Source organism: Ciona intestinalis, unplaced genomic scaffold (genome assembly GCF_000224145.3).
Source record: "Ciona intestinalis unplaced genomic scaffold, KH HT000177.2, whole genome shotgun sequence".
Lineage (NCBI taxonomy): Eukaryota > Metazoa > Chordata > Ascidiacea > Phlebobranchia > Cionidae > Ciona > Ciona intestinalis.
This window is the reverse complement of record NW_004190499.2, coordinates 136,843-162,174: the sequence shown is the minus strand read 5'-3', so window position 1 is coordinate 162,174 and position 25,332 is coordinate 136,843. Positions and strand designations below refer to the sequence as shown.

At 39.2% G+C, this 25,332-nt stretch overlaps 7 protein-coding genes and 3 long non-coding RNA genes across 17 annotated transcripts in view; 6 read left to right on the top strand and 4 right to left on the bottom strand.

Moving 5' to 3' along the window:
* LOC113475275 (beta-glucosidase-like) overlaps nucleotides 1-4,182 on the bottom strand; it is a 5,172-nt gene extending 990 nt beyond the window's left edge. Inside the window, exons 1-3 of the mRNA XM_026839246.1 lie at nucleotides 2,543-4,182; nucleotides 314-507; nucleotides 4-122 (exon numbers count right to left, since the gene is read on the bottom strand). Coding sequence (XP_026695047.1) covers nucleotides 4-122; nucleotides 314-507; nucleotides 2,543-2,660 — 431 coding nt within the window. The 5' untranslated portion in view covers nucleotides 2,661-4,182. The remainder of the gene's footprint in view (nucleotides 1-3; nucleotides 123-313; nucleotides 508-2,542) is intronic.
* LOC113475278 lies at nucleotides 514-1,383 on the top strand. Its single transcript, XR_003397028.1, has 2 exons — nucleotides 514-838; nucleotides 1,292-1,383. It is a non-coding gene; the product is annotated as an uncharacterized LOC113475278 (long non-coding RNA).
* Nucleotides 4,183-4,308: 126 nt separating the features above from the next.
* Nucleotides 4,309-11,111, top strand: LOC100186373 (G1/S-specific cyclin-D2-like). Its single transcript, XM_026839254.1, has 6 exons — nucleotides 4,309-4,720; nucleotides 5,578-5,715; nucleotides 5,941-6,018; nucleotides 7,044-7,203; nucleotides 7,552-7,697; nucleotides 10,005-11,111. The coding sequence occupies exons 1-6, from the start codon at nucleotides 4,517-4,519 to the stop codon at nucleotides 10,176-10,178; spliced, it is 900 nt and encodes a 299-aa protein (XP_026695055.1). The 5' UTR covers nucleotides 4,309-4,516; the 3' UTR covers nucleotides 10,179-11,111.
* Nucleotides 11,112-12,400: 1,289 nt separating this feature from the next.
* On the bottom strand, nucleotides 12,401-13,359 carry LOC113475277. Of its 3 annotated transcripts, XR_003397027.1 has the most exons (6): nucleotides 13,084-13,359; nucleotides 12,973-13,028; nucleotides 12,889-12,917; nucleotides 12,628-12,739; nucleotides 12,518-12,568; nucleotides 12,401-12,465 (listed from the first exon to the last, which is right to left on the bottom strand). It is a non-coding gene; the product is annotated as an uncharacterized LOC113475277 (long non-coding RNA). The 3 variants fall into 3 exon arrangements; XR_003397026.1 differs by having other exon boundaries at nucleotides 12,401-12,568; XR_003397025.1 differs by having other exon boundaries at nucleotides 12,401-12,739.
* A 734-nt stretch (nucleotides 13,360-14,093) lies between these two features.
* On the top strand, nucleotides 14,094-14,903 carry LOC100176158 (coenzyme Q-binding protein COQ10 homolog A, mitochondrial). Its single transcript, XM_002123058.4, has one exon. The coding sequence runs from the start codon at nucleotides 14,177-14,179 to the stop codon at nucleotides 14,717-14,719; it is 543 nt and encodes a 180-aa protein (XP_002123094.1). The 5' UTR covers nucleotides 14,094-14,176; the 3' UTR covers nucleotides 14,720-14,903.
* LOC100176969 (PXMP2/4 family protein 2-like) lies at nucleotides 14,779-18,625 on the top strand. Of its 3 annotated transcripts, none has more exons than XM_002123136.5 (6): nucleotides 14,779-14,973; nucleotides 15,427-15,536; nucleotides 17,337-17,414; nucleotides 17,728-17,856; nucleotides 18,044-18,096; nucleotides 18,255-18,625. In XM_002123136.5, exons 1-6 carry the CDS (start codon nucleotides 14,898-14,900, stop codon nucleotides 18,331-18,333), a joined length of 525 nt encoding a protein of 174 aa, XP_002123172.1. In that variant the 5' UTR covers nucleotides 14,779-14,897; the 3' UTR covers nucleotides 18,334-18,625. The 3 variants fall into 3 exon arrangements, with proteins under 3 accessions (XP_002123172.1, XP_009861881.1, XP_026695053.1); XM_009863579.3 differs by lacking the exons at nucleotides 17,337-17,414; nucleotides 17,728-17,856; nucleotides 18,044-18,096; nucleotides 18,255-18,625 and adding exons at nucleotides 15,770-15,847; nucleotides 15,905-16,033; nucleotides 16,240-16,292; nucleotides 16,347-16,563; XM_026839252.1 differs by lacking the exons at nucleotides 17,337-17,414; nucleotides 17,728-17,856; nucleotides 18,044-18,096; nucleotides 18,255-18,625 and adding exons at nucleotides 15,905-16,033; nucleotides 16,240-16,292; nucleotides 16,347-16,563.
* LOC113475276 lies at nucleotides 16,521-19,426 on the bottom strand. 4 transcript variants are annotated; one of them, XR_003397022.1, is made up of 6 exons: nucleotides 19,055-19,426; nucleotides 18,841-18,993; nucleotides 18,231-18,316; nucleotides 17,715-17,870; nucleotides 17,330-17,510; nucleotides 16,521-16,610 (listed from the first exon to the last, which is right to left on the bottom strand). It is a non-coding gene; the product is annotated as an uncharacterized LOC113475276 (long non-coding RNA). The 4 variants fall into 4 exon arrangements; XR_003397024.1 differs by lacking the exon at nucleotides 19,055-19,426 and having other exon boundaries at nucleotides 18,806-19,038; XR_003397021.1 differs by lacking the exon at nucleotides 19,055-19,426 and having other exon boundaries at nucleotides 18,841-19,038.
* A 939-nt stretch (nucleotides 19,427-20,365) lies between these two features.
* LOC100178471 (ADP/ATP translocase 3-like) lies at nucleotides 20,366-21,417 on the top strand. Its single transcript, XM_002122536.5, has one exon. It carries the CDS (start codon nucleotides 20,448-20,450, stop codon nucleotides 21,345-21,347), a length of 900 nt encoding a protein of 299 aa, XP_002122572.1. The 5' UTR covers nucleotides 20,366-20,447; the 3' UTR covers nucleotides 21,348-21,417.
* Nucleotides 21,418-21,898: 481 nt separating this feature from the next.
* ci-zf(c2h2)-144 (zinc finger protein Ci-ZF(C2H2)-144) lies at nucleotides 21,899-22,416 on the top strand. Its single transcript, NM_001047987.1, has 2 exons — nucleotides 21,899-22,051; nucleotides 22,110-22,416. Exons 1-2 carry the CDS (start codon nucleotides 21,923-21,925, stop codon nucleotides 22,197-22,199), a joined length of 219 nt encoding a protein of 72 aa, NP_001041452.1. The 5' UTR covers nucleotides 21,899-21,922; the 3' UTR covers nucleotides 22,200-22,416.
* A 348-nt stretch (nucleotides 22,417-22,764) lies between these two features.
* The window catches only part of LOC100179299 (solute carrier family 22 member 15-like), a 6,718-nt gene continuing 4,150 nt past the window's right edge, over nucleotides 22,765-25,332 (bottom strand). The window contains exons 8-12 of the mRNA XM_002121149.4: nucleotides 24,395-24,535; nucleotides 24,065-24,141; nucleotides 23,666-23,850; nucleotides 23,224-23,373; nucleotides 22,765-22,895 (exon numbers count right to left, since the gene is read on the bottom strand). Of these exons, the coding sequence (XP_002121185.1) occupies nucleotides 22,863-22,895; nucleotides 23,224-23,373; nucleotides 23,666-23,850; nucleotides 24,065-24,141; nucleotides 24,395-24,535 (586 nt within the window). The 3' untranslated portion in view covers nucleotides 22,765-22,862. The remainder of the gene's footprint in view (nucleotides 22,896-23,223; nucleotides 23,374-23,665; nucleotides 23,851-24,064; nucleotides 24,142-24,394; nucleotides 24,536-25,332) is intronic.

Sequence of the window (25,332 nt, the reverse complement as noted above, 5' to 3'; positions counted from 1 at the left end):
CGCGTACACTTATTCATAACAACAGCCAACCCACCAATTCTCCCCGTCGGCAAAACCCTCGACCACGAGATTGAGAATCGATAACTCGTCACCCCAAGTTGTTTCACCAAAGCTACGTCTTCCTGGGAAAAGGTAAGAAGAATAATAATCTTTAAATACGACAGCGAAGATCAAATTAATTAAACAACGAAAAGAAAGGAACTAGCAGCAAAACAAGTCGATAAAACAAGCTATGGGTAAAACGTACTTGAGTAAAAGTGTCCAAAAGGGTGCTAAAACCCCCAATATAGATACAGATATATAAATCACTTACCTTATGCCTGTTGTAACTGTCACATGCCACATCTCCATTACTCCCATCTGCTGTTCCACCCACACGTGAATAATGGTCCCATATACTCGCCCCTCTACCCCCCTGATCGGCGCCACCTTCTATTTGGTAAGCACTTGTAGCGACGCTCCATTGAAACGAGGGGGGAAACTCCCCGTATAAGAACCCCTCGTCGTCTGGAACAGAGAGGTTTATGCCGTCATAATACAGCGACTATTTAACGTCACATTTTAATTCAAGAAAACTAAATAACAACTTTGTTTTTGCACAGACATGTTAATTGTGTATATGTATGCAGAACAACGCTGGGTGCAGATATTTCTTTGTTTGTTCTTTCACAGCCTACTAGAGATACGGCCTGATAATTCACATTTTACGTTTGAAATTAGAAGGCCTATTGTACGTCACAAACACCATTATTTTCAATTGTTACGTCATGTATTTTGCTTAAAAAAGGTACCAGTAATGGGAAAAACGCATTGAAAAACATACGAATTTAGCAATGAGGTCAATTATTTACACAAGTATAGCGTTAGAAGCGACCAAACAGCAAAATAATTATATAAGTAAAGACTTGTAAACACAATAAGGGCGTAAACAAAGTTTACAGCACCAAAACGGAATTAAACAAGAAAGAAATAAAGCTTTCATTGAGAAACTCTTAAACCAATGCTGCTTGTGAGGGCAGGGTTATCCTCAAAGACATTGGATGTTTGATTTGGCAAACCATATAAGTGTCCAACCAACCAACCAGCAAATAATGTTAAATCATTCACCTAATCATCATTTATATAAAAATGGCTGAATCAAGTGGATTTGAATAGAATCTTGTTTTTGGATTGACCACTGTCCACCAAAGCATGTATTGAAAAGTTAAACTACAAAAGTTGGGGTTTCCAGAATACATGGTTGTAAGCAAATTGGCAGCAAATTGGCAGCAAATTGGCTTTAACGGAATAGTTGGAACTAGGGGTTTTTCGCTTTCCATGCTTTACCAAGTGAGCTTCTTAATTATTCTCGTAAATTCCACCGTGTGGATCAAGCTGCCAGTCGGCCGTATATAAGCAACTTTGCCCTCAAGTCCGTTTGTCCAGGAGCCAAAAAAACGAAGGTTTCTTCGGACAGGACTGATAACAAGACCAATTTAAGCATGCAGCGCACTTGTAGACCATGGTAAACTGTAGTTGAATGTATATAATATAATTTGAATGAACTGTATCAGTACCAAGTAAGTTCAGACCCGCAAGTGGTTCACGTTAAAAATAAAACATCCATACATTGAGACAAATAATCATTGAACCTGCAAACCAAACGACGATTACTAAAACTGTCTTGTTTACTAACTCAATGTGCGCTAGTTTAGTTTAGACACAATCACTGGTTTAGAAACAAATGTTGTTTCAGTAGCGAAATGGATGTGTGGGCAAGGGTGCTATACTGAATATACTGTCTCGTAATTTTCTTTGACTGAGTGCGAACGGGACTACGTAATCTGTTCTAACCTAAAAGACTTCCTGTAGGTTATCTTACAGTTAATTTTAAACACTTTATTAATGCAAAATAACCCTGATAATCTCTTTGCAACTAGCATACACCTGTTTTAAATGAATATTTGAATTAAACTGTATACTATGAATGAATGAATGTAACTTACTTTATCCTCGCGTGGCCGGAAAACGACAATCGTTATCACACGGGTGTGTACCTTGCGCCAGCTTACGAGTTACCAAGTATGTTACTTTGTGGGTGATTATTTTTTAGGGGATTTTTTTTTTTATTATTTTTATGTATGGCTGATAATTTGGACAATCCATTAGTGACCACTGGGTTGAGCAATTGCCGTTAAGTGTCTTGCCCAATGACACATACACCCACAATGGTAACAGCGACGAGCCTGAACCCATTTCCTGTGGGTTAGAGGCAGGCGCACTAAACACTACGCCACGGCGCCGGGCTATGCTGCTATGTTTACACCCAAACAATGAATAACAATGGGAAAATAATGTTGGTTGTGACGTATAATAGGCCTTCTAATTTCAAACGTAAAATGTGAATTATCAGGCCGTATCTCTAGTGGTTCTTTTTACATCGAGAGTTACGCTGTCGTGTAAACGCCGTTTAAAAAACAAACACGGAATATCTGCGCTCACCTGCGCTAAAAAAATCTTTGCTTACTTCTTTTTATAGAAATCCATTAATAAATATACAAACCTTCTTTAAATTTAAGCTTAGCCATTTCAACTTTCCCTTCAGCTTTCCAAGCACAAACTGCATAAACTACCAACGTTACCATAAGCAGGAGAAGTACTTTGGTTTTTCGTTGCAGCATTATCGTGTTTAATTTGCTGGCGGCTAACAAATGTTGTTCAAACTATAAACGCCTGGGGGGGTGGCTGATCTAATGTGCCGCATACGTCATCGTGTAGGATAGATTTTGATGACGTCATTATGTATGGGGTGTTTTGGTGACATAGCTTAAAAGTTTTAGATATGTTTTAAAATAACATTTACGTTTATTTGTCTCTTCAAATGAGACAGCGAAGATCAAATAAATCAAAACAACGAAGAGAATGAAACTAGCAGCAAAGCTACAATCGCTGTACACGCCACGGATGAAAAAATGCCGAATGCTTTGAATTGAACGCAAAACCTACAAAGCGGGGCTTTATTTATTCACTGTGACGTCACAAACAATGTTGTGGTTCTAGAACAAATATTTGCGATGTCTGTTCTAAGTTTATCGCGCTGTAACTTAAAATATTCGGGAATTTAAAAATTAGATTTGTCATTTATTTTAACCTGCAGGCATTTACCTCACAATTGTGATTGTTACGTGAAGTGACGTCACTTTCCCTGTACAAACTGGTAGTTTTTTTTAAATAATTTGGCTGGGTGTTATGAGAAGTCGTAGGTTTATATGTGTATGTGCGTGGGTTAGCGGGTGGTTCCATATGCAGGATCATGTTCTCTATTCCTGTGTATCGTGTATGTAGATTTAGTCGGGTTGTTGTTAAACATAAGGCGTATCATGTGTTCCTATATGTGAATGTAGGTATAGTTGGCTACAGCACGAGGTGTGTAACTTGATGCGCCGTTGCCACCAGCATCGAATTGGAGCGTCGTTGATATCTAGGTTAAGTCTGGTAACTATTAGCTCGTTTGTACAGTGGTGACGTTGTGTGGTACAGTGGTGACGTTGTGTGGTACAGTGGTGACGTTGTGTGGTACAGTGGTGACGTTGTGTGGTACAGTGGTTAAGTAACGCAGTAGAGTGATGTCTCATATCATGTTCAAATTAAGCAACCGGTTTGTCAACTATCTATGACGTATAATCGCTGTTTGTTTCCATATTATAACGTGACAAACGATCTTGAGCGGAAATCCATTGTTTTCATTTCCAGTTTCTTCTCGAATGACAAAACGCGGGAAACGAGTAATTATTTCGTCACAATATGACACCTCGCGAGTTGGTGACGAAATAAACGATTAGTTGCGCGGTGGTAACATAGAAATATAAAATATGTGTGACGTGTAACTGCGTTTGATGTTTCACCACATGTGGCGGGAGAGAGCATTTCCTGAATTCTGTGAATGGGAGAGAGAAAAGAAGAAGGCAACTCGTCGTCCCAGTTGACCGCACACGAGAATTGCTTTCTTCTCATTGTACAAAGGAGAGAGCAACGTGCCTGGCTGTTACAGACATGAAATCAGGAAGTTGTGTTTGGTTGTGTAAGCGCTGTGTGTGTTGGGTATGGATGGGAATATATTATGTTGCTTCGTTGCGTACAATGTATATCGAGGTCAATATAAGGTTATATTAGATAGTGTTGGCTGTAAAGGAAATTAACTAGACGATACCATGTATATAATACCGTGTAGATAACTGCTTGTTTATCTGTTCCACCCGAGGCAGTGCTACACGCGAACCAGATGCCAGCTTTTGATATTTTAGTTTATCAACATTCACATCCAGGTTGAACGACGTAGCAACTTAACTGCGTGGTTTAATAATTGTTCAAACAAACGATTCTAATTCAAGAAGCAACCGGATTATGACGTAACAATTAATAACAAAGAACGAAATTCGAAACTTCCAGCGTTGTCAACGATTGGAAAAAATATGTTCAGAAAATAATCAACCCAACCCAAAGAACCAACCGCCCCTGTTTAAGGTGTCAACTAACTATGAGTTTATCTTGTGAAGAAACATGTGTTGTGGAACGAACATTGCGTGCTAAGAAAGATCCGGCGTTGCTTGACGACCCCCGAGTGTTACGAAACTTACTGGAGCTTGAGGACCGCTACCTCGTGTCTACAAGTTACTTCGAATGCGTGCAGAAAGATGTTCAACCTTATATGAGGAAAGTTGTGGCTACGTGGATGATGCAGGTATACGTCATCGTGTGTGACGTCACGTATATGTCAGTGGGTTTGTGGCGAACGCGAAGCGAACTTTTCAAAGTTTTTTTAATCGCTTTAATGACGTAACAATATATAACAAGCGGTTTATTTTCAACAATTGTTGGCCATTATCACGAAAATGCAATTGTTACGTCACAGTTTATGAACAATCTGCACTCTAGTTTGCAGCAGCGCGTGTTTTTGTAGATTTCCGTTTGGCCTGAAGTTAATAAATGACTCCCGGTATCCGGTGCGCGGCCACCACGCCAACCAACCAACCATTCATAAAAATTCCAACAAATTGTTAAAAGCTTCGGTACAAGCGGGTTCTAGTTACATCGGTACAAAGTTACCACGGTTCCAACCTTTGTTTCCAAACCTCTTCGCTACTTAAGGGCGCAACAACAATGAGAGTTAACATTCCTACGATATTCACCCGCGTGTGACGTCACACTAGCGGAATCCGACATTAAACCGCGACGCGACCATTGTTGACGTAGTTCCGCTATTTACGTCTCTCGTTTCCGGTCACTAATCACGTCACATCCGTTACACGGCCACCCGCGATTATAGCGTCGACGAAGCGTGACCCCAAGTAACCCCACATAATCACCTATAAAGTTTGACACTGTTATCATTGTGGGCGTATTTGTTCTTGCACGTTTAACGGTAATTGCTTCAACCCAGTGGTCACTAATGGGTTGCCCACGTTATCAGCCATATATAAAACAATCACCACAAAGTTACATATGTGTTAACTCGTAAGCGGGCCAGGGTGTATAGAACAGAACTATCATTGCCCCATCATGCGAGGTTTCACCCATTTAACCCCAATCTCACCCCAGGTTTGCGAAGAACAGAAATGTGAGGATGACGTCTTCCCTCTGTCCATGAATTACCTCGATCGATTCCTCAGTGTTCATCCAATACATCGAACACAACTACAATCATTGGGGTCAGCGTGTATGCTCATCGCGTCCAAGGTATTTGGTCTGTATACATATAATGCAGTTTGTATGGTTTGATTTGGTGGGCAGAAGCAAAACACCTGTGTTGGAAGCACTGTCGTTTCCCGCTATGCAAGGATAAGTAAATACCAAACTAATGATCAGCAGATGTTTCGGGCACTAACTTGGTGGATAGTAACCTCTTTTTTACACTGATGATGGGCCAAGTAAAATACGCGGTTAATCAGATTAACATTGCAGGTGAAAGAAACATTACCGCTGACCACGGAGAAACTGGTGGTCTACACCGACCATTCGGTGGGACAGGATGAATTATTGGTGAGTTATCAACTTTGTTACACGCGATACCGCGCATTGAGGGCACTCACGCGTGCAAACACCACATTCTTAGCGCTTTTCCTTGTGACGTAACATAGGCCGCGCGGTGAGGTCTTTATATTCAGAACAATCACACTGGTTAATCATTTAAGTTTCGCTAGAATAATCGTCGCGTCGCAGATGCTTCGACAACTTTTAAACCATGCATTGTTAGCAGACAATCCTCTTTATGACGTACCGCTACCCCACAATGTTTGCCTATGGAACAATGGATCGGATTTTTCTCTTTTTTATTTTAATTTTTATCATCGCGATGACAGCGATGTGACGTCACCAACCACGTGATCGTCGCGGGCGCCGAGTTGTCGCGTCGCCTTCGATTGTGACGTGACAATTACCTTTCATCTGTGTTTGTATATAAGATCACGTGGGTTTGGTTCAAAGGTCAATTAAATTACGTCATCAAACATGCGAAATATGGAATGTGACGTCATAATACTAAAATAAGGGCTCGAGAATGTTAATTTGATTCGGCATTGTAACGTAGCAATACAAACGTAGACAGGCGTGGCGTGTTCAACTTATTTTAATAAAGCATGCTGGGTTAGCGGCCACGATTTTATTTAATATTTTTCCACTTTTTACCAGTGGCATGTTTTAACAATTGTCGATTTGTGGCTAGTTTGATTCTCTTCGTTGTTTTAATTAATTTAATCTTAGCTACCGTATTCGAAGAAATAAAAAAATGTTCAGGTTTTATTACAAAGTTTGTTTAAATGTTAAATAAGCAATCGCTACAAAATGTGCGACAGACAAAACACCCAATAATAAAAAAATATTTCGCCAAGTAAAAGCACTTTAAACTTGAGCGTTATTTCTGAGAGTTTCTTACTTAAACAAAAACCGTCTATTTAAAATTTAATTTATAATATGTTTGTTATTAATAATTTCTCCCCATAGTTCATGACGCAATACACTGTACGTGTGTATGAAGCTATTTGTTAAGTTTATCATCCAACTTACAGAAGTTTGAGTTGCTGTTGTTGATGCGATTGAAATGGGACGTTCTGTCAATCACTCCCATCGACTTTGTGGACCAGATCCTTCACAGGCTACATATGGATGAAAGCACGGTCGCTGTAGCGAAGAAGCATGCGCATACGTTCATTCATCTTTGTTGTACAGGTGATAATTGTGATTATGACGTAACACACGACCGCTGGAATCAAGTTACAGGAAATCCTTTCATTTTATGATAGAAGCGATTGTGACGTAACAATAAACCATGAACCACAAACGCGTTGCCGCGAATTTTAGGAAAATCCCCCGGCAACACTGGGCTGTGATAGAACAAGACCAATTATGACGTCACAAACCCCCTCAGTTAAGGGGAAATGACGTCATAATTGACCTGAAATATTTGATGTTATTCCGCGCGGGTTAATACCACCCGAAGGTCGCGTCCAAAAAGTTAAGCGGTTATGAAAACAAACTTCGATTATGACATCACATATAAGTAATGTTACGTCACAGACCACACGTTCTCCGTGTACACCCCCTCAATGGTCGCTGCAGGCAGTGTAGGGGCGGCCGTCGTGGGTTTGCAATCTGCATCCAGAATATGGACGTCAAGACAATTATTGTTGGAGAAACTACATGAGATAACTGGTGTCGATCTGGTGAGTGTTACGTCGATATGAATACAGTGACGTCATTAATCTGTTCATGACGTCACTTTGATCTTTTGTTTGATGTCTTAGTGATAACAATTAGTTTTGTTACGTTAAAATATACTTAAAAGAAATATTGCAACGTCATAATACATCATGACGTATAAATCATTGTGACGTAACTTGACACTATTCGCGAAACGTTTGTTGAATTGAACGAACACCTCGTATTATGACGTAGCGACAGTCTGCTTTGAGTCTACAGCCGCCACGTGCGTTACAGTCACGTGGGGAAAACTTTTTCTAGAAATTCCAGAAATGTCAAAAACATCGATCGTTAATATTATTGTGGTTGTGACGTCATAATATAATGGAACGCATTCGATAATTACCATCCTGACGTCACAATCACCATTCATAAACCGGAAGCCACTGAACCGCATCGTCACGTGAGATAACCATCCATCCGTGACTATTGACCTCGATTCACCTTCGTGCTCTATTTACGTCACAATCCGATTGTTTAAAGTCGTGACGTCGACAATCAGATGAGATTTTTGATGAGTGACGTCATATTTAACTTTATTTCCGAATCGTTGCCGCGGTTTCGAAATGTTCGAAACTATTTTCGCGACCGTGAATAGGCCTTGTTACGTCACAATAGAAAATTCTTCTTCTTGAGCCCTGAAGCATTGTTAGATGACGTAATAATAGCTCGTGGGAGCGGCGCATTCTTCGCGCGCATTCCGACACATTGCCGACTCTACTGTTACGTCATAGAAAGCAATGTTACATCTTAATACTTGGGGTCAACTACGATTGTTAACGAACAATTAATTTATTTCGATTGTGACGTCATTAGCGATTATGACGAAAGAAGGGGCATTGTGGTGAGACAGTAGGTATGCAAGGCACGCGGCAATCGTGGGAACGCGATCGACGCGATTCCAATTCAAGGCCATTGTTCAAATATTCAGCAAGTTATTTTCACTTCGGTTGGTGCTCTTTAAGTTTCAGTATTTGCTACAAACGTTTCAATCGTTGTGAGGATAATAGTGACAGACGCCGCGAGATAATCGCGATTATGACGCTTTCAAGTTCAACAATGGGAGGAAGTGACGTCACAGATACCGGGTGGCCTAATTACGAACAGATGGATTGTTACGTCACAATGCTGATTGTTGAAACATCAAAGGCGCGCGGTTCGGGAATTTCGAGTCCCCTTCAATCGAGCACCACGTGTTACATTGTGACGTCACATCCTGTGTTGACCATTATCACGTCACAAATATCTTTCGAACAAAGCGATATTTAACAAAAATCCGTTATTGGGGAACACTGAGGAAATATGTTGGGGAACACTGGGTTTCCAGTGTTGCCAGATATAATGACCAAATTAATATTTTACAAGTTACATTGGGAGATTTATTAAATCATGAATTTACCAAACAACTAAATACACAAAGCTCGGCAAATATTTTAAAACACATTAAAAATCAACATAATACAACGCATGCAACTACACAAGTAATGTTTCATATGCAACGGATGTGGTCGCATATTCGTAAGTGCTCAAAAAGTTGATAAATTATCATCAAACACATCTGGCAACACTGGCTTCAATATTTGTTCATTGTCCCGACATAAGTTCATCTGTGACGTCACAAATACCGCGGTTTGCCGATTTCACCGATTGCGCGGCTGCGACACCCAACGGCCAAATTACTCATCGCTTGCTCCCAAAATAAGATAATGACGTCATATTGCGTGGGAGGGGGCGTGGTCGATTATGACGCCCACGCACATTATTGTGACGTCACATTCGTAAATGGGACGTAAAATGTTAAAAGTGACGTCACAACCCCGTGCACGCGAAACAAAGACCCCGATTCGCGCGCCAACGACAAAACTTCTATATGACGTAGACAATGACTGTTTGATTGAAACGTTGAATCCATTGTTTGAATCGCGATTCCGAAGTTTTATTATGACGTCAAATAGCGGTTTCGCGCGGGTTTGGCCTTCACGCTCGACCGCGCATGGGCGACCCGTTTAAACGGTTAGGGCGAGTATTACGTCATGTGTGACGTATGTTTATTTCACCGGCACGCTGGTTGGCGCGCCTGCGGTTTTGGGTTCAAGGCTCAGTGCTGCTTGTCAGCACAAAGTTACACACGTGATAACTCGTAACCCGTTTTCGCATGACTGTCGTTGCCATTGGAGGATAAACAAGTTACATACATTCATTATAACACATGCTAATCATAACGTTATGTTTTGACTTCAATTTAACTTCTATCCATTATGACATCACAGGACATACTTCGCGAATGCCTCGCTCAAGTAGAAACGACATTACGCGCCAACTTGCTCCATATATCGAACCACCCAAACAAGAGTGCTGAGCACCCCGGCGACGCTACAGCACACCTTGCAGCCGGCTGTAGACAGGTGGACAACACGCCAACAGACGTTGATATGGTATTCTAGTTCAAACATCGACATTTTATAAACTTTTTTACGAAAACTGCCATCTCACTACTGCCAACTAGCGATCGTGCTCTCTACTGCCAACTAGCGACCATGTTTACTACTGCCAGCGATCGAGCTCATTACTGCCACCCAGCGACCGTGTAAATATTCATATACTCCAGAAATATGACACTTGCGGATTCTGTTTCTCGTTAATGCGGATGTTTAATGCGCGGATGAATATTGACGAAGGTTCGCGAGTGATGACGTAACGAATGATGACGTCACATGCTTCCCTCTTACACCAACCCTGATGACGTCACCGGGGATTTCCCAGATTTTACCCAGCTCTTCATTTTATTTTGTAAATAATAAACATTATGACGTCACACGGAGTCCCATTGTTTCATTGTCGTAACGATAATGACGTCATAATGCGTGTACACCGCGATTATTCCTCAATTCGAAGGGGAACCCCCTACCTCCCGAAATCAGCATCTACATTATGACGTCACAGTCCGGTCAATTGTTACGTTACGATTGAAAACAATGATACGTGTGTGACGTCACAATGATACCGAATCTTTCTATTGTTTCGAATAAAAGCCGCGTTTTTATCTTCCCGTCTTTTACGCCTCCCCCCATTCCTACAATCATACCGGATGTACAGACAATAATCATTCCACTATGACGTCATATTACCGGAACAATCGTTTTGTCCTTTATCGAGATTATGTTTTCTTACGTTGTGTGTGGTACAAGATACGTCATTACCACGTCATAATCAATTGTAAATTTTAAAAGAGAGTGCTATTGTAGTTTTTACCACAGAAATATTATAAACATATTTTGGATTTCTGTAAACCACGTGCTTAGTAGCTGCGTAGACGTTTTGGTAATTTTACAAAATCCACGAAAATATTTGATTGGCAATAAAACAACAAACCTTAATTTTGTGTTCGAATCCCGGTGTAGGGGGTTGTGTTCGAATCCCGGTGTAGGGGGTTGTGTAAATTCTTTAAAGTTAATTATGAACAACCTACTTTAAATGAGAAGTATGACATCATGGCAAAAGTTCTGACGTCATAACTACAAAGAATTTTAGATTTTTGCGCTAAATAAGTATTCGTTCTGCAAAAGTAAAACAAGATTAAAATACCTTCACAGTTTATGTGGCTGGCGTTGGTGGAAAGCCACTACGGCACGACAAGCCCCCAGCCAATGGTAGTGGGTTTCTACTCTGGTGAGAAACCCTTGCTGGATATATCCGCAAGGAAAAGAAACCAAGAAAAACAACAAAGTTAGTATTGTGCACTAATAATGAACACTAACTCAAACACACCAACAAGCATAAAATAAGCGCAACATAATCATCGAAACATCAACAAACGAAAAGATACAAAATCTTACAGAAAAGCCCCGCAGTGCTCACGCCACCTAGCGGTCACCTGCAAGGAGTCAAAGCCAACAACGGTCCTGCATCACCCGACCGCTTATTAAGAAAACATTTTGGTACCGCGATACTCTCGTCGTATTTTCACACAATATAATATCGTCCGGCCGTTAAGCACCGCATCGACCGTTACGACATACTGTGGCTGTTACGAACCGCTAAGCGGCGACGCCATCGTAACAAACCCGCAGCTGTAACGTAACTAAACCGACCGTGACGTAACCGCACCGAACGCAGGGTCATGACGTTGCTGACCCACCGCATCGTAAAGCGTAATTGTGACGTGGCCATCGTCCCAATTATGCCATACGCGATGTTGTGTTAAATTAAAAGTTAACTTTTAACTGTGGCGGGGACTTTATATTATATGATGGTTGAATTTAATTTATTTTTATTAAAAGAATTAATATGTTGAAAGTTGGTGTATATATTATACTGCGCGTTGATATTACTCGAGTATATGTGTACCAAAACAGAGTTCTCGCAAAGCAAACCGAGACAATACAAAACCGCTGTAAGATTCAAGTCCCGACAGGTAAAACACTCGGAAGGAATGAACACTACAGTAGATGCTAATCTTTATCAAGTAAGATTGTTGCAACAATTCCTTTGCATTTATTTCAAAGACATGTAGAAGCACTGAAAAGTGCTTGGGGGACATAGCTGGCAACATTGGGCCCAGCAAAAAATAGCTGGCAACACTGTAAGAGTGCACCAGCTAAAACACAAACACATTCATACTTATAAACACTAAATCTAAATCACCTAAAAATATTTGATCGTTGTCTCCGTATCGTCGTCTGTAACAATCGCCCAGGTGCATATTCCTCTGTGACGTCACACACCAATGTTCTGTATAATAAAACGCATAAAATAATACACATTATGACGTAAACCAACTTACGAAGCAGGTTCTTCTGTTACGTCATCACTGCTTCGTCATCTTCTACTTCATCTAAAACGAATGGTATACGTAACAATGCATACTGTGACTTATTTAACATTCTTACTCACCTTTGATCTTCTTTCTTCGCGTGTACACCTGTAAATAAACCTATACACACTTAAACCTACAAACACCTCAAACCGGGATCCTTATATTGGCGTCTTCGTCTTTGTTCTTCGTCTGTAAAACAAACGTTATTTAAATTAATATGATCCTCGTGTGGTTGGGTAACAGCCATAACAGGGGGTATTCCCCCCAACTCAATTTTATGAAACGTTCGTTACTTTACATTCACAAAATAATGCACTAAAATTTTAAATTAAAACTACCTTGCGCTTTTTTTCTCGTATTGTCCCATCTGTAACAATTCATATATTACGTCAGAATTATATCAAATGTTACGTCATAATCACCTTGTTATACGCGAGCGATGCATGCATGATCCTCTGTGACGTCACATACCCATGTTCTATAAAATTGGAAACAATGAAACCATCGATATTATGACGTAACAAAGCACTTACGAAGCAGATTCTTCTGTTACGTCATCACTGCTTCGTGACGTCACACGTAATCTAAAACAACCGGTATACGTAACAATGCATAATGTGATTAACAATACATTCTTACTCACCTATTCTTTGATCTTATTTCTTCACGCGTATTTACCGCCGCAAATAGAAATCGACTCGCGGTCGACGCAAAAACGCGAATGGGGCCCCATGAAAAAAAACGACTAAAACGTCAGCGTAGAATAAACCGTGTTGTGACGTCATACTAGTACGTATGATGAAAGAAACCGCGTCGCAAAAGAACGAAATTGTAACGTAAGGAAACGGTATTGTGATATAACTTAAGATTATGTACCGCAAAGTGACGTCACACTGCGAGTGACGTAATAAATAGATCGCTGATAACTGTATCTAAAAGATAATGTTAATATTAGTTAAACATAATGCATATAACTATGTTAGTATAATATTATTAGATATATTTACTGTAGTTGATATAGTAAGAATAACCCTAATGTTAAACTGCTGGTATAATGTCTGTGCTATCGGAAAAAGTTCTAACTTGTCTGAAACCAACCCCCATATAAACTGGAACGTGGTAGCTTAGGAAGAGCCGTCTTTCGTTGAGAGGCGTTTTATGCGCGGGGCAATCAGTGTCAGATAATCAAGCAGGGCGTAAACATTCAACCGCTAGGTAGAGATAAAGAGTATAGACAAGTTAAATATATTATTATAAAAAAAAAAAAAATTACAAAAGAATTTGTCAGCGATAATCTTAAAAAGTTGTAAACTTACCAATATAAAATATTAAGACAAATTTGTTTGTTTAATTTAACTCCCAGAATAGTGGTCGGGTTATGAGATTTCTGTGTGATTCTGTGAACATAGAAATAATGTTCAATGATTACGTCATAAAATAGAAACAATATATTATAATAACAACAGAGGAAATATTATTATTATAACATTGATCATAAGGCGACGTTTGGTTTTATTGCGATGTATGTTGTGATTATATAATATATTACCGAGGTCATGTATGTTTATTATTGACGTTTAATTCATCACAGCTTAGGTAATATGTTTGTGTTCGTTTATAATTAAAATGTTTTCTGTTTTGAAAGTTTGTCACCGAGCTGTATGGGCGCCCTCCATGCAATGTCGGGCTATTGGGTCGGCGTTTTCACGAACACTACGTCATAATGACCGTAAAGTTATGAATATTCCTGTTGAAGTTATGTATAATGTTGTAGCTGATGTAGAAAAATACGTGGATTTTGTGCCATGGTGCTCCAAAAGTATCGTTCGATCAAAAACTGAGAATTCTGCGAACGCGAAGTTAGTCGTCGGCTTTGGTCCTGTGAAAGAACATTATAATTCAAGATTAATCTTCAAACAACCAAAGTTTGTGAAAGCAATTTGCACGGATGGTCGACTTTTTAATTTATTGGATTGTACTTGGAAGTTTTACCCCGGGAATTCTCCGTCTTCATGCATCGTCGATTTCAATGTCGTCTTCGAGTTCCGTTCGTTAATTTATTCAAGACTCGCCACCATGTTTTTCAACGAGGTTGTTTTAAAAATGGTTTCGGCATTCGAAACACAAGCGATTAAACAACACCAAAAGATTCTTCTCAAACAAATTTAACAAAAACTTTAATCATTAATTAATCAATTTCAGTGGATCATTTCATGTCTACCTCGTAACATGAAACTTAGGAAATATTTTATTTGTTTTATTCGTTTTAATATTTATGTCGCAATAGATGAATTTTAAATGTTTTATGACATTGTTGTTTTGCATGTAATGAATAAAGGGGTCAAACATGGCGGTTAGGTTAGTAGGTTGGTACACAAGGATGTTTAATAAAAGACCCGTGGTCACTCAAGTTATAACTGCAGGTATGATCACTATGTCGCATTGATTCAAATTCTCTATTAATTATAAAACAGCTCATCTGGTTTATTTACATTAAGTCTTATACAGGTCGCCTCCATTGGGAAAATACCAATAACACTGAAAGGTTATAACACAGATATTGAAAGCCTTTAAGTGTTATTTAATATTCACCTTGATGAAGACGATTTGTACAAGACGTTGAAACGTTATTGAATCGTAACCTGTGTTTAAATCACAGCAGCAACAACTTGTACGAAGTTCTAAGTCCATAACTCGATTTTAATGAAAATTTAATGGGTGTTACATTGTCTTTGTGTATCTAATAATACCCATTATTACAAACATAATGTTGATTGTTTTGACACAACATGACAATAAACATCATAATCTGAATAAATTGGCAGAAGATTAGATTATGCTCAGATTAATCGTTATTGCAAACAAATATTTCACAGGTACACTGACCACTAGTGGTGACATTATCGCGCAACTTATCGAGAACCGACCAACCGGATACAGCTTTCGTAGAACGGCTGTCATGTCGTGTTTCGGGTTTTGTTACTTTGTAAGTGGGTGTGATATCATAAGTGCTTGTGATGTCATTAATGTTTATGACATCATCATTATGTCATTGTTCGGTCAGTATGACATCATCATTATGTCATTGTTTGGTCAGTATGACATCATCAATATGTCATTGTTCGGTTAGTATGACATCATCGTTATGTCATTGTTCGGCTGGTGTATCGCGAAAAACATGTTAATTGTTACGACATAATGTGACAATCGTTTATGCAGGGACCCATTGTTTCTAATTGGTTGATTTTAATGAAAAGATTAAACTTTCCCTCTTATGTGACGATCGCCGTCGACCAGGTTAGTTACACCCCTCCCATGTTGCCCCCAAACCCATCTCACCCCAGTATTACGCAGGCGTTCCTTGGTCCATGTTTGCTTGCTGGGTTCCTCACTATACGACCGCTGTTGTTCGGACATTCCATGGAATATTCGTTAAAGAATCTACGTGGTTGTTACTTTAATTACTTGAGGAGATCGTACACTGTGAGTGTTGACGTAAATATACATTGTGTGGAACATTGGGGTGGCAGGGTGGGCAGGCCAATCCTAGAATTTTAATAATCAGTAAACATTACAACCAATTAGTTAGATTTGTTTCACAGGATTGTGTGTGACTATCCCTGCCTCCCCTGTGTTTATATAAGTTTGTCGCTTAAGTTTATTATAAATAACGTTTAATTATCCCCCAGGTATGGATTCCGGCGCAAACCATTAATTTTTATTTCATACCTCATAGTGGCAGGTATGACATCACTATTTACATTATGACATCATTACTAACATTATGACATCACAGAATGTTGTTCGGACAATCGATTGCGTTCTTCTGGATGATGTACCTCAGTTACACCACTAATATATAAACTCTATGCAATATCCACTCACTGTGAAGTTTCTTCAATTTTTTATCAGATTTTAGAAAGTTTCATTTTTTATCGTTGCAATCTTGATGTGCAGTGTTTGTTCTTTACTGTTCCGTCTTCGTTTACAAATAAATTGTATTGTTCTCTTCATAATGAGTGTTCTATTTTTAGCACAACCGTCATTATGTTGTCATAACCTGTCAACAGTTACAAACAGAATAAATGTTACTGATATAAATATAACACGTCTGTAATTATGCGTTACATTAATCCTCGCATAAATCTCGTGCCAGCTTACAAGTTACCACGGATGTAACTTATTTATCCTCGCATGGTGGAGCAATGACAGTCATTATAACACGGGTGTTCGGTTTCATACACCTCGTGCTCGCTTACGAGTTACCACGTATGTAACTTATTTATCCTCGCATGGTGGAGCAACGACAGTCATTATAACACGGGTGTTCGGTTTCATACACCTCGTGCTCGCTTACGAGTTACCATGTATGTAACTTATTTATCCTCGCATGGTGGAGCAACGACAGTCATTATAACACGGGTGTTCTGTTTCATACACCTCGTGCTCGCTTACGAGTTACCACGTATGTAACTTATTTATCCTCGCATGGTGGAGCAACGACAGTCATTATAACACGGGTGTTCTGTTTCATACGCCTCATGCTCGCTTACAAGTTACCACGTATGTAACTTATTTATCCTCGCATGGTGGGGCAACGACAGTCATTATAACACGGGTGTTCGGTTTCATACACCTCGTGCTTGCTTACAAGTTATCATGTATGTAACTTATTTATCCTCGCATAGCGGGGCAATGGCAGTCGTTATAACACGGGTGTTCTGTTTCATACACGTCAACACATGTGTTTGATTCCCACATATTAAATAACAAACTTACTTTCTAGGGCCCTCTAGTGACGGTGTGGCTCGGATTCTTGAAGCGTTTGAACCTCAGTGTTATTCGTACCGTCATGCTTGATCAGGTATGCTGTGATGTCATAATCATTCACTTGTTGTGGCTCAGTGGTTACATGTTGGTATATGCATCTGGAGGGTGCGGGGTTCAAACCTCATAGCTGCTGCAAGTAGTAAACATCCAGTTAACAGCAATTACTCCAACCCAGTGGTCACTAATGATTTGTCTAAGTTATCGGCCATACATAAAACTATCACCCACAAAGTTAGATACGTGGTAACTTTTATTCCCCTACAAAAGCGTATAAAACACAACCCCCATGTTACAACCCAACCACCCCCCGCACAAGTTTAACCCCCATACCCACCCAACCCCACCAGGCTGTATTCGCGCCCCTCATCAACGGGGGTTTCGTCTTCCTTCACCCAATCTTATCAAACAAAGGAACCAATGAAGCGTGTCGGATATTTAGCGAGAATTCTTGGAACGTGATTCGCTCATGCTGGATGGTGGGTTTAGTAATCTTTAAATATTTAAAATGTTTTGATTTAATAATAAACATTGTATATAAATATAATATTTATTGTTATATATACATTACATAATAATAACAAATCATATATTACAATAATATGCATTGTGACATGATAGTGTGGTTTTTGTTGAAAACTCCTATATATATTATTTCTATTACAGCTATGGATACCGGCGCAATTGATCAATTTTTCCTTCGTTCCGTTCAAATACAGGTGGAATATACCATAGGTTTTACCCGTTACCATTATCGTTTTGCTGCTAATTCCCTTCTCCTCGTTGTTTTAATTAATTTGATCTTCGTTACTGTGTTTTAAAATTAATATTCAAATTGTTTTTAATCAATTACCCCAATTAACCCCCTCTCCCCCAGGATGATCTACATCCAGGTGGTGGCGCTGTTCTGGAACGCTTTCCTCAGTTTTCGATCGAATTCTGCAATTCAAAAGTAATGATGTCACAATCTAGGGTGAATTCATGACAAACAATCATTATGATGTCACAATCGGCATTATGATGTCACAATCTAGGGTGAATTCATGACAAACAATCATTATGATGTCACAATCGGCATTATGATGTCACAATCTAGGGTGACTTCATGACAAACAATCATTATGATGTCACAATCGACATTATGATGTCACAATCTAGGGTGAATTCATGACAAACAATCACGATTGTTTCCACTGTGTTAATACAATCATGACTATGCACAATATTTGCCAATTCATGCTGCCATAATAAAACTCATTGTCAAAAAATTCTATGTTTGTTTCCAACAAGTAGGGGTTAGGTTTTACCAGTGTCACTTTTAGAGACAGTCTTTATAAAGTTATGTAAAGATATGGTAGGTTGGGGTTAATTGTTAAAAGCACAAGATTAGAAAATAATGTATATTATGTGCTAACGTATCCATCTTACCCCGCATTGATATATATATAATATGACTTCCAAACCTGGAATTACAGTTTCCATTATAACGTCACAGATCCATATTGATAGACGCGTACTCATCATCGCGTGGTAGTCGATACAACACGGCTGTTCCTACACTTCATGCTTCTTGGTAGGAATCCCAAATCACGGTCCGGTTACATAACCAGAAGGTCCTATACACATGCGTATTGTTAACATGTTTGTAAAATCTGTAACGAATGAAACTTACTTTACCTCGCATTGGGTCATTATAATACGGGTGTTCTGTTACGTACACCTCGTGCGCACTTAGGAGTTACCACATTTACGTTTTGATACACAACGTTTAATGAGAAACCACCAGCAGTGAGACTCGAACCTGGAATCCTACCGTTGGCGCTATTAAGGGCTCCGCACACCGGACGCGGTCGCGTTCGCGAATTTCTAGTGTGAATACAGCTATTGGTGATCGTAAGTAGTCATGGGGTTTGAGTTCGAGGCTCGTTGCTGCCACCATTGTGGGCGTGTGTGAAAACTACACATTACTTGTCTAAAACTACATATGCGCAGTAAGGTTTATGCGCAGTAAAAATGGCTTGAACAGCGTGCTTACTGCTTACGTCACATCTCGCGTGGTTTATTACGCAACAGACATCTCAATAACGTCATACATATACGCTTAACTAACTGAGGTCGACGTTAAAATATATTTTCCAAATTCTGTAAATCTGGTTCTAATCTAAGGCTCATGAAGTTGGACGATTCTTGAAACGAAATAACATTCATCCAGTGCTACGAAATATGCATAGTGACGTAACCGAAAAAAATGAAGTCCTAAACGCGTGGTGCACACGGCACGTAGCGGCGAAAAGCGCTGAATAGTATTTGAGGAATGCGTGGGAAAATATACAAAAACTTAGAGGCGTACCAAATATAAATAGTCGCTGAAAAACTGCGGAAAATCGAACCGCTGGAGTAAAAATGAATCTGCCGTGCGATGAAGCAGCTTCATTAAAAAGGCTTTGCATAAACCACCTATAATATATAAATGAACAAAATTGTATAGACACCTATTATATTGTGTGTCCAATTATAACTTGAAGTTGAAATAACCTCTTTTTAGGGCTGTCAAAATAATCTTGGATATTTTTTGTTAAAAGTGGTAGCAGCTGTAGCTACTGTTACGTATTTCACACTAAATTATACATAGGTGATGCTGGCTTAAATCTGCAGCTGTGTTTTATATTTGTACATATGTTAACACCTTTGACGGCCGAGGTCACCGGTGTCTATATAAACAGCAGATATCTTGCTAAGAAACATCAGTTTGCAACTGCAAGTAATACAGAAGCAAGGCAAACAATTAAAGTATCGTGAGGTTTTAGTTTAAGAAGATATGTTCTTATAATAATCATTAGAAATCTATTTCTTAATTAAAATTAAGTTAAAATTCAAACGAAATTTTAATTCCCAGTCCGGTTTGTTATTGCTTGTTATGACGTAATAAGCGATTATGTAACCGAACAATTGCCCTCCATTGTTGAGAAACATTGAATGCAAAAGTTAATCATTTAAATTTATGTTTAAGCCAAGTAGGGTGAACTTTTAATTTTGTTTAATTCTAAAGATAAAATATAAACAAAGTAAAATGCCTTTCAACGCAATGAACTTCGCTCAAGATCTCGCTGTTGGTGGGACAGCTGCCGCGATTTCAAAAACCTTGGTTGCCCCAATCGAGCGAGTGAAACTTCTTCTTCAAGTTCAAGCTGTTTCAAAACAAATTGCAGTAGAAGACCAATACAAGGGGATTGTGGATTGCTTCGTGAGGATTCCTAAAGAACAAGGTTTCGCTTCATTTTGGAGAGGAAACTTGGCGAACGTAATCCGTTACTTTCCAACACAAGCCCTTAACTTTGCATTCAAAGATACTTACAAACAACTTTTCCTCGCTGGGGTCGACAAAAAAACTCAATTCGGAAGATACTTTCTTGGAAACCTTGCATCTGGTGGAGCTGCTGGAGCTACTGGTCTCTGCTTCGTCTACCCGCTCGATTTCGCCAGAACTCGCCTCGCTGCCGACGTTGGTAGCGGAAAACAGAGAGAGTTCTCAGGGTTGGGAAACTGCATTGTAACCATCGCTAAACGAGATGGCCTCCGAGGTTTATACCAAGGTTTCGGGGTCTCAATCCAAGGTATCATCGTCTACAGAGCCGCTTACTTCGGTACATACGACACCGTCAAGGGGATGCTACCCGACCCTAAGAATACACCCATCGTCGTAAGTTGGGCAATCGCCCAAGTCGTCACCACTGGAGCTGGAATCCTCTCCTACCCATTCGACACCGTTCGCCGACGTCTGATGATGCAATCCGGCCGAGCTAAGGAAGATATGCCATACAAGGGGACCTTGGATTGCTGGAGGAAGATCAAACAGCAAGAGGGGGGCAAAGCTTTCTTCAAGGGAGCTTTCTCCAACATTCTCCGTGGAACCGGTGGCGCTCTTGTCCTGGTTCTTTACGACGAATTGAAAAGTCTTTTCTTTGGTTGAAAATTTAACTCATGATCATTATTTTAAATCAAATTTCATTCTCTGCAAATAAAAACAAAACTTCGCTTTATTTGTTGTAGTTATTTTAAATAATTTTAAATAAGGAGCATAAGAACTACAACTAGCTCGGGGAGAAATAAGCTTAATTGTCTGGGTGGCGCTCACTCGCAATGACGTCATGACATGATGACGTAACGATGGTTGACAACAAATAAGCAACTTTGTTTGGAATGTAAAATACATTTAAATACTACGTGCAAAGAATGTAACAACAAAGAGAAGGGATTTGACAGCAAAACGACAGTCCTTAAAACACGCTATGGGTGAAAAGTAAAACTACTTGAGTAAACTTGTCAAATAAAAGCGTGGCCGCTGGTTGTTACTACGGCTAGGTGCTAAACCTAAAAGAAACAGAAAGTGTTTAGAATTAGATTTTTACGTTTTACAGACCAGTTCAAAGTATCATATATGCGTTTAGACATCCCATAATACATATATATACCTTTATATTATTATCGTTCACATTATTATACTCAGATACCAAACATTTTGTTTTAAATAATTTGTGACAAAAAATGGCTCGCGGACACCAAAAGATTCAATCGCAGAAAAAAAATCAAGAAAAACAAGCGAAACTCAAGAATAAAACTGACCACAAGAGCGCAGCAAAGGCAGCGTTGATTCACACTTGCCCTGTGTGTCGAGTATGTATTATGATGTCACAATAAAACATTACTTACATAACAATGGTCGTTGTTACAGAGCCAAATGCCGGATCCAAAAACATTCAAGCAGCATTTCGAGAGCAAACATCCCAAGTCACCTTTACCAGAAGTACTTAAAGACGCATAATAGATATCTTATGATATGGTGGGGGTTTTAATCATAGAGATTTATTTCAAAACCATAAAAATAACAAAGGTACAAGAAGCTATTGAAATTTTAATTTATGAGAAATTCTTCGAATGCTGCGTTTTGTAAATATGTTTTCTATTGTCAACTATATGTACAAACTACTGTGTATTCCTTTTCAATAAAAGCTTGTGTTTGAAATAAAATATCGACAAAATTCTTTTAAATACAGCAAACAAGGAACAAATAATCGACAAATCAAAATATTTGTCGCGCCAAACAGCAGACAAAATTTTAAAATGAAACCATAAGGAACAAATAATCGACAAATCAAAATATTAGTTGCGCCAAACAGCAGACAAAATTGTAAAATAAAACCATAGTGGTCAAACTTATATAAACACAGGGGAAGCAGGGATAGTCAGACAAACAATCCTGTGAAACAAATCTAACTAATTGGTTGTAATGTTTACTGATTAATGCAGTGTAGAAAATTCCAGGGGTGTCTTGCCCACCCTGCCACCCCAGGTTTGGTGCCTGTGATAAAAGCTGATATGTTGTATGCAAGATGAGACAAAGTGCGTTAAATGAACAATATTGCAACGGCATGAATAGGTATAGAACAATAGAAATCCTAAAATGTGGAACAGCAACATCTAGTGTTTAAATAATCAACGGTGCGTTGTCTTCGTTTCCCTGTGAGGACACCATGTGGTGAAAATAAAAGATAAATATTAATAACAAACGTTGCAGCTCGTAAGTAAAAATACAACATAAACATAAGAAATTCTGGACTAAGCGATATTAAATACATAACAGACAAAAGTCAAGCTCAACATATTTCATAACACTTCATCCTGACTGTTATTTGGTTACGAGAATCGTCCAACTTCATGAGCATTAGATGATTAGATCAGGGTCAAATTCACGGGATATATCATAGTTAAACATAAAGTTAGTATAAACATGTTTGGAAGCGTGAGATGATAAATAAGTTACACCAACATGACGTACACCTACTTACATTCACACACACTTTGTGAGGTTCCACAACTTCCTCCACGGTTTGCGGCAACACTCTGGCGAACGTCTCGGGCAGCAGGAACGTCACCGCAACCCCCAACACCATGCAGATTCCAAATATAAGGTAAGGAACATAGGGGTGGCTCTTCACCTGTGTGGGGATCAATAACCTTGAAATGGTTGCCCTACTTTTCACAGGTGTTTATAAGTTAAGTTGTATTTGGCCAACACTTCAGTATTTTTAAAGTAGGTTTATATTAAGTCAATAAAATAACCATCTATTTTACAATTGTTTTAAGTGTTTATTATTTATAAGTTTTACTTAAAAAAGACCAAAATGTCGATGCATGTAAGTATATATACTTAGAAAAACTCTATAACGAAAAAATCTTATAAACATAACATTGGGGTAACTAGGGGTTTTCCCATCACCCCTAACCCACCGACAGCAGTATAAAGGGTGAAATAACGGACCCCAATCTTGCAATGGTTGATGAGGTCCCTAGCGCCACCGTGCGGACAGGTGTGGGGAAGATTTCCGATGTGAAAATATAAACCACGGCAAACGCTGCAGCGATGGCAAGCTTGCTCGCCAACCCAAGCACGAGATGGGTGGTTTCGTATGTTCCTGCGGGAGGAGTTTATTGTTTACTTTGGCTTTCTTTTAAAATAATATACAAAGCGGGTTTTAATGACTGTATAGATGGTTTAGCAGCCACACTTTTACTCAAGTAGTTTTTATTCATAGCGTGTTTTAATGACTTTAGTTTTGCTGCCAATTTCCTTCCATGATATAAATAAACATTAGATTTGTTTAAAAGTGAAAAGACATGATAACTCACCAGGTACAAATATGAGGGCAATGCACGAACCTCCACCAATTATGAACAATAACATTAAAGTTCCTTTGCGTCCCACCCTGTTGATGATATAATAATGGTTGGTGTTGGTGTGGAGTAAATAGTTATAACACGGGTGTTCTGTTTCATACACCTCGTGCCAGCTTACAAGTTACCACGAATGTAACTCAGTGGGTGATTGTTTTGCTGTATGGCTTTTTTCTGTTAGACATTAATGACCACTGGGTTGGAGCAATTATGGTTAAATGTCCAAGACACATACACCCACAAAAGTAGCAGCAACAAGCCTTGAACCCCACACCCACAACTCACCACTTCCAGTTCATAAACACGATACAACCCAGAGTTGCCGGTATCTCTATCGCCCCCGACAAGCAAATCCCAACGTACAAGTCCGTTGTCAGACTTGCAGCTCCCATGGTGAGCCCGTAATATACCAAGGAGCATGTGAACCTGGAAGATTTATTAATTGGATTGGAAAAAATATTTATAAAACATTTTTATTCAAAAATTTGAAGAAACATTTTAAAATTCTATATAATAATTCACTTGTAAAACAGAGAACTAGATATCGCAACTTCAGTTTCAAAGGATTTATAATTTAATTACTTACCAAATATACACTGAGGCAAGCAACCACTTTGCGAGTATTTTGTATCGGAAGAAATCAGCGAGGGTGTGCGTACGTGAAGTGTCTCGTTCAGCAGGTGTTAGGTGGATGTCTGAGGGTGATTGATAATGTTTAATTAACCACTACTATAGGTGTGTTTGGTGGGAGGATAATTAAATATCCTTGAATAAACAGGACTTTGCAATGCTGCTGGACAAGCGGAGCCCGGGAAACATTTTATTAAGATGTATGTAACAGTCAGGGTGTTGGGGTCATGGGGGAAGTTTGGACAAAGACTCAGTCTAACAAGACATGTATAATACAGAATGCAGAGGCAGTATACAAACCGCCAAATAACCCCCAATACCCCCCTTCACCCCTATATTAACCCCCCCACCTCCATCTTCCCTCCCGTTCCTCCTCGCGAACATCTTCAACATTCTCTCGGCTTCCTCAGTTTTGCCCGTGGAATATAACCACCGGGGGGATTCCGGAAGGCTGAGCAAATAATATTCTTTATGATGTCATACTTTTATTTTACCTCAATTAATCTAAATAAAAAAAAGTTATAATTTTACCCAAACAATGTATTTTATTTTAATGTAATTCATTTTATTTCAACATTATGCAATTTTTTTTA

What these genes read in the sequence shown, in the direction of transcription:
- LOC100178471 (XM_002122536.5), top strand. Translation starts at nt 20,448, where the DNA reads ATGCCTTTCAACGCAATGAACTTCGCTCAAGATCTCGCTGTTGGTGGG.
- LOC100176158 (XM_002123058.4), top strand. Translation starts at nt 14,177, where the DNA reads ATGTTTTCTGTTTTGAAAGTTTGTCACCGAGCTGTATGGGCGCCCTCC.
- LOC100176969 (XM_002123136.5), top strand. Translation starts at nt 14,898, where the DNA reads ATGGCGGTTAGGTTAGTAGGTTGGTACACAAGGATGTTTAATAAAAGA. An exon ending in GTACCGTCATGCTTGATCAG is followed by an intron (nt 17,415 to 17,727) that starts GTATGCTGTGAT and finishes CAACCCCACCAG; the next exon opens with GCTGTATTCGCGCCCCTCAT. An exon ending in TGATTCGCTCATGCTGGATG is followed by an intron (nt 17,857 to 18,043) that starts GTGGGTTTAGTA and finishes TTTCTATTACAG; the next exon opens with CTATGGATACCGGCGCAATT.
- LOC100186373 (XM_026839254.1), top strand. Translation starts at nt 4,517, where the DNA reads ATGAGTTTATCTTGTGAAGAAACATGTGTTGTGGAACGAACATTGCGT. An exon ending in TGGCTACGTGGATGATGCAG is followed by an intron (nt 4,721 to 5,577) that starts GTATACGTCATC and finishes ATCTCACCCCAG; the next exon opens with GTTTGCGAAGAACAGAAATG. An exon ending in CATTCATCTTTGTTGTACAG is followed by an intron (nt 7,204 to 7,551) that starts GTGATAATTGTG and finishes GTTACGTCACAG; the next exon opens with ACCACACGTTCTCCGTGTAC.